Below are 16,444 nucleotides of genomic sequence, written 5' to 3' on the forward strand. Positions count from 1 at the left end.
AACAACAATCTTTGTAATAACATTATTATCCATAACAATCTTTATTTCATTAAGTTGTATGTAAAAAAAAAAAGCAGTTGTTTTGATGAAGAGAAACATTCAAAAATCTATATATAGAACCTGTTCAGAAGACACACTAAGCCCTGGTAGTTAAGCTTTTTGAGCTACGCATTATGGCTTATCACATAGTGGCTGAGTTCAGACGACACGCTAATCAACGGGGGCGGGGTGGTGGTAATAGGAACAGAATGGGAAACAACCGTTGATTAGCGTGTCATCCAAACTCAGCCAGAGTGAACCATGGCCTAACTACTTAACCACTGTTTAAACACATTCACTAACCATTTGCTGCAAAACAGTTAGTGGCTTAACTGTACTGTTGTTATGAAGCCAACTCAAAAGATTACAAAAATGTGCTAGCTTTTGAGATCTGTTCACCAGGCAAGATGTTACAAAACACAGGTTGGCAGGAAATCAGAGGATGAGAAAAGACTGACTGGATCTCTGCGTACATTTCTGATTTATTTCTCTACATTTCTAGATTATTCTGTGTATTTCTCTTCTGCAAGTTACTCTTGAGTGCTCAATGAGCAGGAGAGTTTGTATAAGTGTTAAATAAACAATTTATAAACATGAAATGCCATAAATATAGACGTAACAGTTGTTTGTGTGTCAAAAAATATTTATAGGGCTCAGCCATGCCTCTAAGTGCAAATGTTTACAGTGTAGCACCTGAGAGTAAGTCCCTTTGAACTCAATGGGGCTTACTTTTGGGTAGGCATGTATAGGAGTGCAGTGTGAAACTCGCCCATGCTTTGCCTCCCCTTCTCGTTTCCCCTGTGTTGAATTTCAGATTGCAAGCTTTTCTAGGCACCTGTTGTACTTTGTAAATCACCAGGAGCATGGCACTCTATTAATAAATACATGTCTACGTTGGTGGAAGCTGCACCTGTTGAATTTCTGCCTGTTGCCATGCTGTTAAAAGCATAGGAAATCTCCGCTGACAGATGCCAGCCAAGCTTACATGGAATTGGGATGGTGTAAAAGACACAACAGGCCTTTTATTTTATTTTTATAAAAATGCCAAATACCTATGCTAAAAAAATAGGATATAAAACCTTGAAATTTTTTATTATTATTTGAGAATGTGGACTATTGTCTAGAATGGGGATCCAAACATTTCTGTGCAGGTTTTGTGGCTTATTGTATCCCTTCCATACAATCATGTGTGACTCGTGAATTTGGATGATTTGGCTTGTTTGGAAGTGGTTCTTCCAGCCCGTTCTGTTCTGGATATGTTTTGGGCATTAAGGTCTTAATAATATAATTTTTAAATAGTTTCTGTTCTAAAATATTGCTCTCAGGTGTCTCTAACATGTGCCATAGTGTTTGGCATATTTTTTTAAAAAAATAAACAGGCTGTTCAGGGCCATTCTATCCGGGTTTTTAAACCATCCCCAGGGAATTTAATTCAAGAATGAAGAATTGAACATGCAAACTCTGACATTCAAGTTCATACTCCAGTGCATGTGCTACAAGCCGGTAATTGTTTTATTTGCTAATAGTTGTTGCATTTATAGACTGCAGTTCAGGGATACAAACCCCCAAATGGTTTTCAAAGTCTTGCACGGAGGGGAATAAGAAGTGACCAAAATTAAAAATTGCCTTGCTTTGCCCTTCCTCTCTTCTATAAACTACAGTGGAGGTGTAATGAGGAATAAAGGAGGATATCCATCAATCCATCCGTAAAATGTCAAAATACATAGACATATATTTTCTAGTTTCACAGTGCAACCTTAAGAACAGAATAAGAGCCAAGAGGGATCAGACCAGGAGTCCATCTAGTCCAGCATTCTGTTCACACAGTTGAACAGAATGCTGTTCACAGTTCAACCAGCTGTCAACTGAAAACCCACAAGCAGTATATGAGTGCAGTAACACCTTCACTTCCATATTTCCCAGGAATTGGTGTACATAAGGATATTGCCTCTGATACTGGAGGTAGCACATTGCTATCAGGACTAGTAGCCATTGATGGCTTTCTCCTCGAGGAATTTGTCTACCCCGCTTTTAAAAAGATCCAAATTAGTGGCCATCACTAGGTCTTGTGGTAGCAAATTCCATAATCTAAGTATGCACTGTATAAAAAAGTATTTCCTTTTATCAGTCCTGAATCTCCCATTCATGGGATGATCCCAGGTTCTAGCATTATGAGAGAATGTGCTGTGCACATTCTCCACACCATGCATAATTCTGTGCACCTCTATCATGTCTCCACTTAGTCTCATTTTTTCCAAGCTAAACAATCCCAGCTGTTGTAACCTTCCCACATAGGGGCCTCTTGATCATTTTAGTTGCCCTTTTCTCCACTTTTTCCAACAATATCTTCTTGTCACTACACTTATACATGCCTACTCCAACCTAAACATCCCTACTCAGATGTAAGCTCCATTTAATTCAATAGGACCTGCTCTTTGTTAAATGAGTACATTAGAGGTTTGCACCTTTAAGAACATTATGTAGAACTGCATGCCTTTACAGTTACAAACTGAACAGGTGTGTCTTTTTCTCCATGCGGGACGAGGCAGTACCTGTTGAATTTCTGCCTGCCACAACACACAAAGGACCTGTCGGGGGAGCGCGAGCAATCGCGTACAAAGCAACCTTCCGAGCAATACACTCCAAGAACCCGTCTCCTAAATCCGTTTGTACCAAGCCCCACCGCTAAACCCTCAATTTGCAATCCCATTTATCATAGGGTGACCATATGAAAAGGAGGACAGGGCTCCTGTATCTTTAACAGTTGCATAGAAAAGGGAATTTCAGCAGGTGGTATTTGTATATATGGAGAACCTGGTGAAATTTCCTCTTCATCATAACAGTTAAAGCTGCAGGAGCTATACTACAGTTACCAGATTTAAAAGAGGGAAAGGCACCTGCAGCTTTAACTGTTGTGATGAAGAGGAAATTTCACCAAGTTGTCCATATATACAAATGACACCTGCAGAAATTCCCTTTTCAATACAACTGTTCAAGATACAGGAGCCCTGTCCTCCTTTTCATATGGTCACCCTAATTTATCACCTGCCATGGCTTAACCCGGATTTACCTGCAGGGCGGTTAACCTTCTGATATCAAAAAGGCAGATAAACTACTACTCCCAGCAGGCATCGGGCTGGATTGTTCCACGCCGAGAGGGGAGCGTCTCTTATCCCTGCGTTCATGAGCGCCCGCCGAGGGAAGGAGTGTTCTCTTTCTCCTCCCCTCCTCCGTGGGGTGAACTTGGTGCCTTCCAAAGTGGGCGGGTCCTGGAAGGCGAAGCGGCGGTTGGGGCGGGGCAGTTCGGTTGGAACCTTTTCGAGCGCGAGGCGACGGCGGCTGGTCTTGATGCGCCTTCTTTCCAGCCAGGATGCAGAGTTCGGATCTGGGCAACAGGGAGGAGGGCAAGATCTGGCACCGCAAGCCTTCCCCGGCAGCGCAGCAGGGGTAACCGAGCAGGGGGCGGTTGGTTTTTTTGCTTTAATTAAACCTTCCTGTGTTCCTTGGGCCCGCACGTCAGATTACCCAGTCAATCAACAGTGGAGCCTCTCTGGCCAAAGGCAGTCTACCCTCTGGTTTACAGATGCTGCAAGCAGGCAACAAGAGGGCGCGGATTGCTTTCTTGCTTGCTCTTTCGTAATGTCATAGGCAACCTGGTGCTTTCCAGATGTTTTTGAGCACAACACCCATAAACCTCAGCCAGAATGGCCCGTGATCAGGGCTGGTGGGAGTTGTAGACCAAAACATCTGGAGGGTGCCAGCTGTTGCATTAGATAAATTCAAGGAGAATGGTTCTGTCAGTGGTAGTCATGAGGGCAAAACGGAGCCTCAGGCAGAGATAGATAGTTACTTGAGATGCAATCATATGCATGCTTATACATACAAAAGTTGTAGGACTTTTTCTCCTCTAAGCATGCATAAGATTGCACTCTTAAAGCATTTTTATGCCTGCACTACAGCAAGAAAGGCCCCCAGCGTGGCTTACAGATCAATGAAACACAAGATGTTCCCTGCCCCTCCAGGGCCAGATCTACACCAAGAGGATATAACCCTTTTAAAATGCTTTGAAAACTGTATGTGGAATGTGTCCTGAGCCCCAACGGTTGTCACTACTGTTATAAACCGTTTTAAAGCAGTAAACAGCTCATCTCCTGCCCTCAGATGTTTTGGACTTCTGTTCCCTCCGGCCCCAGCTAGCATGGTCAGTGGACTGCTGGGAGTTGTAGTCCAAAACATCTGGAGGGCAGCAGGTGGGGGCAAGACCGATCTAAAAAGACATGATGCAAAAGGAGAAAGGGATGCCAAAGGGAAAGGGGAGAAAGCACACTCGGAAAACATTTATTAATGTTATACGATTCTTATGACAACAACTGTAACGCAAACAGAAGTTATTGGTCTTCTCACCGTGACTAGCTAGAATGGATGCAGAGAGCAGAAGCCAAAAATGGTTGGCCTCTCAGCTGAGCCAGTGGAGAGGCCCTGTGTTCTATCTGTCCCTCTTTTGAAGCGTGATGATGATGATGATGATTCACTGATCTGTTTTTGGCTACCTAATGTTGTGGACAAATAGCGGAGGCAATTAGGCGAAGTGGGGTGTGTGTGTAGTACTGATGGGCTCTTAGCTATGTAATCGCCATGTACAGAGGAAATACATCTCTAGCTACCAGATTCTTAGGACAAATAATCAGGGCAGGTCCTCCATCATCCATTGTATTTAGCCTGTTATTTAAGCACTTGTTGGGTGGTCAATAGTGACAAGGAGTTGCATGCAGGGTCTTACCTTCTTAAGGCTATAGTAGAGGGACTAGTCAAAATCCTTTTATTGTCACCCTTGTGCTATGTTGAGAAGGCTACGAGTTAATGGCTTATCCAACCCTCCAGGGTTTCCTGCAGCCCTTCCCTCCCCACCTTCTCTAAAAAGGCCATACCAAGTCCTTTAAACCCATTTCTATTTCTGGAAGACACGGGCAAATGTCATGACTCCTGTCTTTTCAAGATCTTTAACAGCTTCCTCTGGGAGACGCATTGCGCATATGTGCCAGTCATTGTCACTCTTACCTTGCTACGAATTTGGTATTTCCAGTTGTTTGCAATAGCCTTCCTCAATTTGGCGCCCACCATGCAGACTGGGACAATGGGAGTTGTAGTTCAACATATTTAGAGTGTCGTGGGTTGGGGAAAGCTAGTTCACACATATTGGCAGGCAATGGGTAGCAAAACAGCAAACTAATCCTTTCCCAGAAGAATTGAGAGCCTTTATTTACCCGCCCCCCAAAAGCAACACACTAGAGAAGAACTGTAGAAGGGAATCTATTTGTCTGTATGCTACCATTTTTCTTTATGAAACAAACAAATTAGAGAGGATTGGTTTTTCTTTGTATTTTTTTATGTTAAAGTATTTTTGCACGTGGCATATATTTGTTCCATATCTTGCCCCTTCTAAATAGATGTTCTGCGGTGGCTTTAAGAAAATTAGAAGGACACGGTCGAGAAATATTTCTGTATAAGAAATTCTTTTGTATATGTCAAAAAGTTGGCAGTGGTTCTATAAGTAAGATTTTGACTGCAGAGAGTCCATTCCATGCAGAGTTAGGACCATCCGTCTCTTAGTTTCTGTGGGCTATGGTAAACGTTACTCTTCATAATACCAGGCTGGTAACGTTTTCTTGTTTTCTCCTCAGAGTCATTGTAAATATTATTCACAGTACCACAGGCTACCATTCGAAGACGATACGTTTTTTGAATGTGGCCTTTGGCAGTTTGGGAGATTCATTGCTTGCTGGAGACCATCAAGGGAATATCTATGTTTTTGACTTGGTTGGAAATAGGTAAGTGGTACTTGTTTATTGCTCTCATCTTCTGTCTTGCCCTTGTTTGAAATGCATAGATTCTGTGGGTGGAGGGATGCCTGCGCTAGCATAGTTTCAACCATGTCGTGGAGGGGACAACTCTTTGCCCCTCTACTCCTGGAAAATTCCTACCCAATTCTTCACATATGCACAATGCTATCCAAAACTGGATGTTCACCAATGGAACAGAAATCACTGGTGGAATGGATTTCTCCTCCCCCCTGCAGGGACGAGCAGAAGGTAGATCTCCAGATGTTTGGACTTCCACTCCCAGAAGACCCTGCCAGTCAATGGTCAGGAATACTGGGAGTCCAAAACAACTGGAGATCTACTTTCTGCCCACCCTTGCTCTAGACGGTTGAAGGGACCTCCCTGAGCAGATGTGTGGGGCGCTCGAAGGCCGCAGAGCGGAAGAGACCAAGGTGAAGTCTAGTCGCACAAGCAGAAGGCCACTCACACGATGTTGGATTTAACCCACCGTGTCTTGGCAATGTCTGAAAATACTCTATAAAGTAATATTCCATTTTCCTGAGAACTGTGTTCTGAATGTTTTGTCTCAGAGGATTTCTGTCTGGATAAATGAGGTTATCCTGCATTTCAGATTATTGTTTTTTGGCTACTGTGTGAAGAGCCTGTGAAACCTTCACAAAGGTCACATGTAGGCCGTGTGTCTTATTGGCAGTCATTTACCGTTCGGCTTGACGGCGGTCCTGAGGGCTTCTTGCGCTCTGCAGAAACCATTGTGATTTGTCCAAATAGGTTCAACCTGGTTCAGCGAACAACACAAGCTTGCACTGCTCTGGCATTTAATCTCCGCAGGAAAACTGAGTTCCTTGTGGCTTTGGCGGACTATTCCATTAAATGCTTTGATACAGGTAATAGCCATGCGTTTAAAAAACGTTGCTCTGTATAAATTGCTGCTTCTATCTTTCATGTCTGAAGATCGCTACAGTGTAAAATATCCCACAGTTTCCGTTCCAAACAGTATACAGGCATCTGCATCAGTCATTGCAGGATAAGCTGCCTTTCTTGCTACTAAAAGAAAAGAATCCAGGTAGCGAGAAGTGTGAAATATCAAACCTTCAACATAAGAACCAGACAGGTGACCACTCATTTAAATCGCAGGGAGCACCTGCACTCTGAAGATCACCTGATAGTTGCTGAGCACTTCCTTTAGACTGAGCACCCTAGAACTGGAAGGATCTTCATTTTTGTCCTTTAAAAGTTAATGGACATCTTATACGTGTTTATTCAGAAGTAAACCCCACTGAGGTTCTCCACATGAACGAAATAAGACATGCTCATGACTAGCCACTCACGGAAGTTTGCGGGTCCTTTTGACGATGACATCAACCTCCTGCACGTCTTTTGCAATTTTCTTCAATTATTCCAGTCAAAAAACCCTGGATATCCCAATTCTTCTGGAATACTATGAGATTTCCTACCATGTGCAGCTAAAGTTGCATTACAAAGTACCCACTAGAGGGCACTGTCCCAATCCCATTCAAGGCTCCAAGCACCGAGATGAGGGAAAGTTTTCAATTATAGACCATGTGGTCGCCTCTCTCTGCCCGTGTAATGCAGACCATTACAATTGTGCAAGAGAAGCAGGAAGCAAAGCGCCAGTAAGACAATGCAATTTCCCCTTAATCTAAAGCAGCCCTAGGTTCAGTAAATATGTATAGGATTACAGCCTTAAGCACTTTGAAGTCCCGTTAATCCTAGCATAGGGGTGCACAACTTCCTCCACCACTCCCATCAGCCTTAACTGCAGCCAGCCACCTGCTTGCTCCAACATCCCTACCGCCACAGAAATCCCGCCCCATGGCTGCCAATCTCTCATCAATTGTACCACTCCTACAGGCAATACAATTCTTTATAAGGTTCTCTGGGGGATGAAGTGGAGATCCTTCTGTATCAGGATCACTGGGGGAGTAGAGAGAAGGCTGTCTACGGCTTCCCCCAGAGATCTTCATACAGACTGATCTTTCCCCAGTGCTGCCAGCCGCAAGGAAAGACCAATTTGTTTGATGACCTCTGAGATGTCTATGCGCGTGTTATGTGTGTACATGTGTGCAGCCCCCCAAGCAAGCATCACATGCAGCTCTCGAGGCTAAGAAGATTGTGTGCACCCCTGTTCTAGTGAAAGCAATTCAAGCAGATATGTTCCCATTGAAGTCAGTGGGACTTATAAGTGGCTGGATCGCATCCTCCGTGTCCAGCCTTCATAATTTTGGAGGAAGAGTTGGGAGCATGTCACCATAGAAGTTGTGCCAAATCCTACTTGCTTAAAGGTTTTGAGTTTCTAAAGTAATGGGAACTAAGAATTATGCAAGTTTTTTTAAAAACCCATTTTTTAAATACTGTCGTGTGTGTGTGTTGGATGTGTATACAGACACAGAACCACTTTATACCAGAGTCTTACACAGGGCTCACAGGAGCCTCCCTTTCAGGAGACTGATGGAGGCTCACATCTGCTTAGCTTCAGCAAATGTTGAACCTGTTCCTATTCCCTTGCATAGAATTATTATTTGGAAAATCCAGGCTTTTACCGAAGCAGGGTTTGCCATAATTTCTAGTGGATTGCTTGTCTAATTTTAAGGTTAAGATGAATATATGCTAGGAATAACATCTCCTTGATCCCTCATCCATTTTCTGATGATGCCGCTGTAGCCTCTTCGTCCTCTTGTGTTTACGTCTTGTCGTTTTGATGCCCTCCTTATTGCCGCAGACACCAAAGAGCTTGTTAGCTGGATGAGAGGGCACGACTCTTCGGTGTCCTCAATCTCAGTTCATGGTTCCGGCCGATATGCCATCACGTCCTCTGCGGATACAGCCCAGCTTTGGGATCTTGACACGTTTCAGCGCAAAAGAAAGCTGAATGTTCGCCAGTCTGTGGGTATCCAGAAGGTCAGTGTTAAGAAACTCCTCTTTTGCCACGTTTGTCAGCCTCCATTCTGGAATATGGAGCAATTTAAATTGCTGTCAGGCCCCAGTGAGAGCCAAGGACCTATCACAGTAGAGTTGACTTCTTGCTTAGATCAGTGGTCTTCAACCTTTTCAAACCCGGGCTTCAACTTTAACTGAAAAATGCATTAATTTTTTTACCATATATTTGTATGGTGGTAGCGCTGCTCTTGCAATACACTTTGGGTCAGACTGAGATCCAGTAGTGGGCCCACAGGGTTTCTAGAGTCGCCCCGCAGTTCACTTCCTTGACCCCTTGCAACAGTTAGGTTTGAAAAAAGCCTCCTATTGGAGCTGCTGGGAGGCTTTTTTTCATTGGCTCCAATGGGAGGCTTTTTGTTCACGTCAGATTGCTGCATGGGGGGGGCATCTTTTTGTGTGTGAGGGGATTTATTTACTTGTTTATCTATTTGATTTATAACCTGCCTTTTTACCAAGAAACAACACTCAAGACAGCTTACAAAACAATTTTAAAACAGCTTAAAACAATAAACCATATTAAAAATGCAATACAATTACAGAATAAAAACAGTAGACTTATCCCACAGACTTGCTTCCAGGCCAAAGGCCTCCTTGAATATAGCTGTCTCTGCCATCGGAAGGATAGCAGAGAGGGAGTGAGCCTAGCCCCCCTTGGAAGGGGGTTCCACAGCTGTGGCATGAACCACTGTAATGTTACCCACCAGGGAATGTGGTTCTCTGGGTGAAAAGGGTTCCCTGCTTCTGGTTTAGAAAATGCGCAAGCCTGACCTGGAGGTTCTTAGAGAGCTAGGCCATACCACATGACTCTCTCCCGCCATTGTTGTGAAGAGCTTGCTTTGACATCTGGCTGGTTTCTTGTAGTTCTATAGCACAGACTAGAGTGCTTGCAATGTCCTTCATTCCCAGTGTCAAGACCTCTGAGCTGACATCTCAGCACTTCACTAGCTTGCCATTGATGTGATCTTGTCAGATGGTTTGGGTCAAGGTTACCTGCGGGATCACTTTCTCCCGTACAATCCGCCCCACACTCTCAGGTCCTCTGGGAAGAATTTACTCCAGTCAACAAAAACGAGGCTGACAACCATTACCCAGAGGACCTTTTCTTCTGCCGCTCCCAGATTGTGGAATGGCCTGCTGGGAGAGATTCATCAACGTAAGAGTCTTCCGGAATGTAAGAAAGCCATAAAGACTGATCTCTTCCGGCAGGCCTACCACCCAGTTGAATTTCAAGATGCCTTTTAATCATGTGCTGCTTTTTAATAATGTATTCGTTTTATATGTTTTTATCAATTATGTGTATTTTATGGTGTTTTGCATTTGTGTTGTTCCCCGCCTCGATCCAGAGGGAGAGGCGGGTAACAAATTATTATTATTATTATTAAAGTTCAAATATAGCTGAAATTTGGGAGCTTCTTTTTTTAGAAGTTCAAATATGACTTCTGTTCGGGGGTAGAAAGCTGCTTGTTTTAAAATATCTCCTCCAGGTAGTCTTCCCTGTGCTTTCAGGTGTTCTTTCTTCCACTAAGTAACACCATTCTCAGCTGCTTTAAAGATAATTCTATCTTTGCCTGGGAGTTTGACACTCTTCGCTGCAAGTATCAGCTGCCATCGCCAATAGAAGGTTCTTCGTTGCGCTATAAAACCTTTGCTGTTACAAGGTACGTTGCCATCTTCAAGCGTGCAAAAATCCAAACATGCAGTATTAAGTTACATTCAGATAACTTATTTTGTTTACAGGTATCTTACCTCTGCCAAAAAAAATTCTACGCCTTGCTATTAAAGTCCCAGCTAGACGTGATGCTGTTGCAGGAAAGTGGTTGCTTCCAGTTTGGCCCTCAAATCCTGAAAACAAGATCCACTGTTTTGTAGAAGAACTTTAAACTGTTTCGTATAATCTGTTGGGGTCTCTTTTGCTCTTACTTTTTGGGGTTGTCATCCATTTTTAAAAAATATTCTGGCCGATACATTAAAACAGCTTTCCCCAACCTGACGCTAGGTTTTATTTTATTTGTGACATTTATATACCGCAGAATATAATAAAATCTCTCAGCAGTTCATAATAAAATCTCTCAGCAGTTTACAATATTAAAATACAATATTTCACTTTTAATATTGTATTGTAATACTGTAAGCCGCTGAGAGATTTTGTTATCTTCAGCGATATAGCAATGTCACAAATAATAAAGGAATACAATCCGGTGCCTTCCAGATGTGTTGGATTCCAGTTCCCATCATTCCAAGCCAGCATGGCCAATTGACCCTGACTTTGGGATTTCAGCTGTTGATAGAGATGGCAGGATTTAATGACAACTCCGTCTTGTTTTGGGCTACAGAGACGGCCGTGTCCTTGCAGCCGGTGGCAAATCAAATCACCTTCACTTGTGGTGTTTGGAGTCTAGGCAGCTGCTCAGAATAATCCAGATGCCAACCAGCGTGCGAGCTGTCCGCCACCTAGAATTCCTTCTGGATAGCTTTGACGGTGGCTCTAATCAGGTGAGTGGCCGAGTTTGAAGCAAAAGAGTAAAAGGGTATTTGGTAAGTTCCTGGTGGCTGACGTTGACTTTTTTCTTCCTGAATGGGACTAGAAGTCCTGCTTCCCTCTTGGATTCAAAAACATTTACTTCTCAGTTGTGTAAGAATTAGCAGTTGCCACTCTGAGCAGAGCCCACCCACCTGCGTTTCCGCACGGAAATGAAATTGTCACTGAGTCCTGCCTTTCAAAACCTTCCCGAATGAAACAAACAAGCCGTGTTAATCGATAACCTAAGCAAGCAGTCGATTAAAAATTCCCACTCTCCACAAAGCCGCTTTTAACCTCGTGGCGTCACATCTAATTTGGCCTTTAGGTAGCTTTGTTGGGCTCTGATGAAGGTTTTAGTGTAGCCCAAAACTCTGCATACTCCCGTGCTAACAGATGTTGCTTTAAAATATATCACCCAATTTTGTATTTCTAAACCGTTCCAGAAAATGAGACAGTCAGTGATTTGAAGGCTGTAGCGTAAGGAATTCTTGCCGCAAGAGACTCTTTGTTATTGCATAAATAAAATGGAGATCCTTGATCTGTTCACTTTATTGTGAGGTTAGAGCCAAATCTCTTCTCGTTAGGAAAATACACTCTAGGTCCGTTCCTAATCAAACTGAGTTTTTGATTGGGGATCGAGATCATTCTGTTACCTGTACTGGGGTTTCATTTGCTTACTTGGCTGCAAAAATCAGAAGAACGTCTATGGATGCATCACTGGTTAATCGTGTAATGGTGCTGCATGATTAGAACAGGGGGTTAAAAGTAATTATTCAAATTAATTAATTAGAAAGCCTTTTATGCCTTTGCCCTTTAGGTTCTTGGCGTGCTGAGCCAGGATAATATTCTGAGATTTATCAACGTACGGACATGTAAGCTTCTCTTTGATGTTGGCAGTCACGAAGAGGGAATCAGCATTGTTACCATGAGCCCCAATGGAAGATACATTGCAGCGGTAATGGAGAATGGCAGCCTTAATGTATACAGCATCCAGGCTCTGACACAAGAAGTGAACAAGGTAAAGTTGTGAAGTGATTAGACCCCCATTAATGTATTGCAGGCTTTCCCAACCTGGTGCTATGATGATGATGATGATGATGACTAAAAATATATATTTCTAGGTCGCATTTGGGGGCAAAAATCCTCCCAGGGCAGCTTACAACATTAACATCCGTACAGTAAAATACCTATACAATAATAAGGCAGCAAACGTTCATAGAACAACAGACACAAGCAATAAAAAATTACTAAAACCCTACAGCTTAATCGCAGTTACAGAGCAGAACAGTCCAGTAAAACATAGTCAGGGGAAGGTGAGAGTGAACAATTTGGTTTTCTGGGCCTTCCTAAAAAGACTGGGGTGATGGGACTGGACAGACCTCTGATGGCAACTCATTCCAGAGTTGCGGGCCTGCTGCAGTGAAGGCCCTGTTTCATGTACTTGCCCACCTAACTGCCTTCAAAGGTGGGCAAGTGCGAAAGATCAAAAACAGCACTTTAAACTGGGCTCAGAAACACACCGGTAACCAGTGTAGCTGGCACAGTATAGATGTTATATGATCTGACTGCCTTTCCCCCAGCAAGACTCAGGCAGCCATATTCTGCACAGGCTGAAGTTTCCAAACCTCCTTCAAAGGCAGCCCCACGTACAGCGCATTACTGTCGTCCATCATGGATATCACTAGGCATGGATAACCGAGCCAAGGTTCGTCTTCCCAGATAGGGCCTCAGTTGGTGAACCAGTCTAAGCTGGTAAAATGCACTCCTGGACACCGCAGCCACCTGGGCTTCCCCACTAAGGCAGCGTCTAGAAGGACTCCCAGACTGTAATCCTCATCTAAGATCAATTGTAAAACTCCATCCGGAATAGTTGGTTTCTCAACCCCCAGCACCTCTGAGATTAAATCTCAGTTTGTTCACCCTCCTCCACCCCGAAACAGCTTCCAGACACTGGTCCAAGGGTTCCACGGCCTCCCTGGGATGTGTAGATGGAACCAAGAGATCAATCTGAGGATCATCTGCATACTGATGGAACTTCAGCCCAAACCTTCTGATGACTTCCCCCAGCAGTTTCATGAGGATGCTACAAAACATGGGGGGCAAGACAGAACCTTGCAGCACCCCACAGGCTAATAGCCATGGGGTGGAACAGACGTCCCCCCAGCACCACCTTCTGAGACCATCTTCCAGGATCCATCAGATGTGTTGGACTATAACTTCCATCATTCCCAGCCAGCATGATCAACAGCCTTGATGGCTGTGGTTGATGGGAGTTTTAGGCCAACTTGTCCGGAGGATGGCTGATTTAGACCATGACCCTGTTCAGACAACACGCTAAGCCACGGTGGTTAAGCATTTTGAGCTAAACGTTAAGGCTTAGCGTGACGTGTGAACCATGACTTAGTGGCTGAGTTCGGATGACATGCTAATCAACCGGGGGGTGGGTAATAGGAACAGAATGGGAAACAACAGTTGATTAGTGTGTCGTCCAAACTCAGCCAGTGTGTTGTGTGAACCATGCCATAACCACGGTTTAAACACACTCACCATTTTCTGCAAAAGGGTTTGCGACCTAACCCTTTTGCAGCAAATTAGCATGTTGCCTGAACAGGCCCAGTGATGAAAATATTTAGACTTTTCTTGAAGTTTGAGGATCCCCTGTAGCAGTCTTCATCCCAGGGCTGGAGGCTTTTCATCCAGTTTTCTGAATCGTGTGCTTTTCAGCCGCCTCCACCTCTGTTTAAAGTAATTGAAGAGTCATCGAAAGACACGAACAAGCTTACCGTGAGAGTGACATCTGGAATCTCAGCGAGGCCATGGAAATCAAAAGGGGGCAAAATCCAAACCAAAGTGTTACGGCCACAGCCGGACACGTCGCATGAGGATAAAGAGGTAAGAACATGTGTTGCTTTTCTGTGATTAGCTGGAAGTAGAATTAAAACAAGAGCTTCCATGTAGCACTTAATAAAGTCCTGCAGTATCCAGCAATGCTCTTCCCTTTGGACATGGTCCTCCTATAAGGTTTACTCCTAAATAAGTCCCATTCAGCAAAGTTTCTCAGCAATATTAATTAGAAGTTTCCTCTTTGTAGGGCTAGCCTAGTTTATTGCTTCCTGATGAGCCTGGCTGGAAAAGTTAGGGAGGGAAAGCTTTCTAGTTGCTCCTTGAATAGGCTTTCTTAATTCTTCCAGCATTGGTTTCTGTGCTCACATGAGGAGGCTGTAATTGCCAATTCCCTTTCAGTTTTTTTTCATTTTTATAGTGAAATAGTATTGTTCCACTATTAAAAAGGAAAAGAAAAAAATAAGAGGAAGTCAGTAATTAAAGCTTCTCCACCCCTTTCAGGAACCAAAGCAGATACCAAGACAATTAATAGGCTGTTCATCACTAATCACCTATCTGTTCTTCTCATGAAACAAATTGTGCTGAACATGCAAAAAAGGAAGCATTTAACTAAATACACAGAAGCCCTTAAAAAGCTTCACTTGTGTTTTTCCTGTCTGTACAAGACAGGCTGGTGCTGCAGTTGTATTGTATTGCAAAAAAGTGCAAAAAGTACCCTACTGGAATCCATCAGGCTGACAATGATGTTGTCTGGATTCTTCATACACTATTGTGCTGTTCTACATCCCTGACTAATTTCATTGAGGCTTGCCCAGGAGAACGTCTCAGTGGACTGTGTTTCATGCGGTAGATCTATCTGTCTTCCAGACTGTAGCCCTAAATGACATCGACGTGTGAGTACTGAGGTAGCTACCTCAGCTTGCTTCCAGCATAGGACCGTCCCTGACCTGTATTACAGCGACAAACTCATTCTTTGGAATTCTACTACAAAGCGTGGTGTAGCCATTTGAATGTCGGACTAGGTACCTGAACTGTTTCCATCTCAGCTGATTATAACAACTTTATCTATAAGAACTGGTGCCTGGACTTGTGTTTCTCCTCCTCCCTCCCTATCTCTTTTTCCTTGTGTGTCATGACATTTAGATTGTACAGCTGTGGGAAGGGACTCTTACTACTGGTCTTTGTAAGGCACTGTGGGAACCTTTTTGGCTAAAAAGTAGAGTGAGAAGGCTTTATACAAAATAAACTGAAAATCAATAGAAGATATTGACATATAAAATGAGAATAAAAAGTGTGGAGAACAGAAAAAAGGGTAACTTGATCGCAATGAGAAAGAGAAATAGATCACGTGAGCTGAGAACTTCAAAATGCAGGAAAGTGTTTTGAGCAGTGGAGGCCGGTGGCACTGATGTCAGTGGGGCGGTGAATTCGCTCTGGGTTTCCATCAGAACCAGATTCTGACGGAAACTCCCGGAGCGGGTTCACCACCCCACTGACATCGGAGCCACCAGCTTCCCCTGGTTCTGGGAGAAGAGTCGTGGTAGTCTGTGCGAGAAATCACCTTGTCGGTCCTGTCCTAGAACGAGCTGCCGGACGGGCTGAACAAGAAGCGGCTGCTGGCCCTGCTGAAAGGATTTGGGGAGTATCCGGCCAAATACAGGTGCGTGGGGGGCATGCGTCACACCGGATTTCTCTCCTTCTGCCCCACTAAATGGAATCAGCCTGTCTCTGCAAATCTGCCTTGTAATTGCAGGATGTTTGTCTGGCGGTCCTTACTTCACCTCCCGGAAAATCACTTGGCCTTCAGCAGCTTGTTAGATAAAGGGACTCATTCGGCCTTTGTGCACCTTCAGAGCGAATACCCCATTAAAAGCAGGAAACTTCTGAGAGTCTTACAAAGGTAAATATGGCTATTTGGGCCAGGGGGGGTGGGGGCGGAGAGAAGCATACGCATGCTGCAGTTGATTTCATATTCACGGTCCAGTTGACTGTATTATTCTGTTCGTTCACACTAAGAACGTTGCCAGTTTGCTCGCTGAGAATTATGGGAATTGCAGTCCCAACACATCTGGAGAGTGCCAGGTTGGGGAAGTGTGATCTGTTTTGATTACAAGGTCTCGGGCAGAGATTTTTCCCGCCGCCCGATCCTTTTAACTGGAGGTGTCGGGAGTTGAACCTGCGACCCTCTGCACGCGGAGCAAATGTTCTACCGCCAATCCAAAGGCCGTTGTTGTGACAAGCT

General features: G+C 44.0%; 1 protein-coding gene across 1 annotated transcript in view; it reads left to right on the plus strand.

The window, feature by feature from the left end:
• Positions 1-3,403: 3,403 nt before the first annotated feature.
• The window catches only part of TBC1D31 (TBC1 domain family member 31), a 34,716-nt gene continuing 21,675 nt past the window's right edge, over positions 3,404-16,444 (plus strand). Inside the window, exons 1-10 of the mRNA XM_063131113.1 lie at positions 3,404-3,486; positions 5,721-5,867; positions 6,648-6,763; positions 8,620-8,798; positions 10,344-10,495; positions 11,171-11,330; positions 12,176-12,376; positions 14,083-14,250; positions 15,783-15,862; positions 15,956-16,102. Coding sequence (XP_062987183.1) covers positions 3,410-3,486; positions 5,721-5,867; positions 6,648-6,763; positions 8,620-8,798; positions 10,344-10,495; positions 11,171-11,330; positions 12,176-12,376; positions 14,083-14,250; positions 15,783-15,862; positions 15,956-16,102 — 1,427 coding nt within the window. The 5' untranslated portion in view covers positions 3,404-3,409. The remainder of the gene's footprint in view (positions 3,487-5,720; positions 5,868-6,647; positions 6,764-8,619; positions 8,799-10,343; positions 10,496-11,170; positions 11,331-12,175; positions 12,377-14,082; positions 14,251-15,782; positions 15,863-15,955; positions 16,103-16,444) is intronic.

This window comes from Elgaria multicarinata, chromosome 7, assembly GCF_023053635.1.
Source record: "Elgaria multicarinata webbii isolate HBS135686 ecotype San Diego chromosome 7, rElgMul1.1.pri, whole genome shotgun sequence".
In the NCBI taxonomy this organism is placed as follows: domain Eukaryota; kingdom Metazoa; phylum Chordata; class Lepidosauria; order Squamata; family Anguidae; genus Elgaria; species Elgaria multicarinata.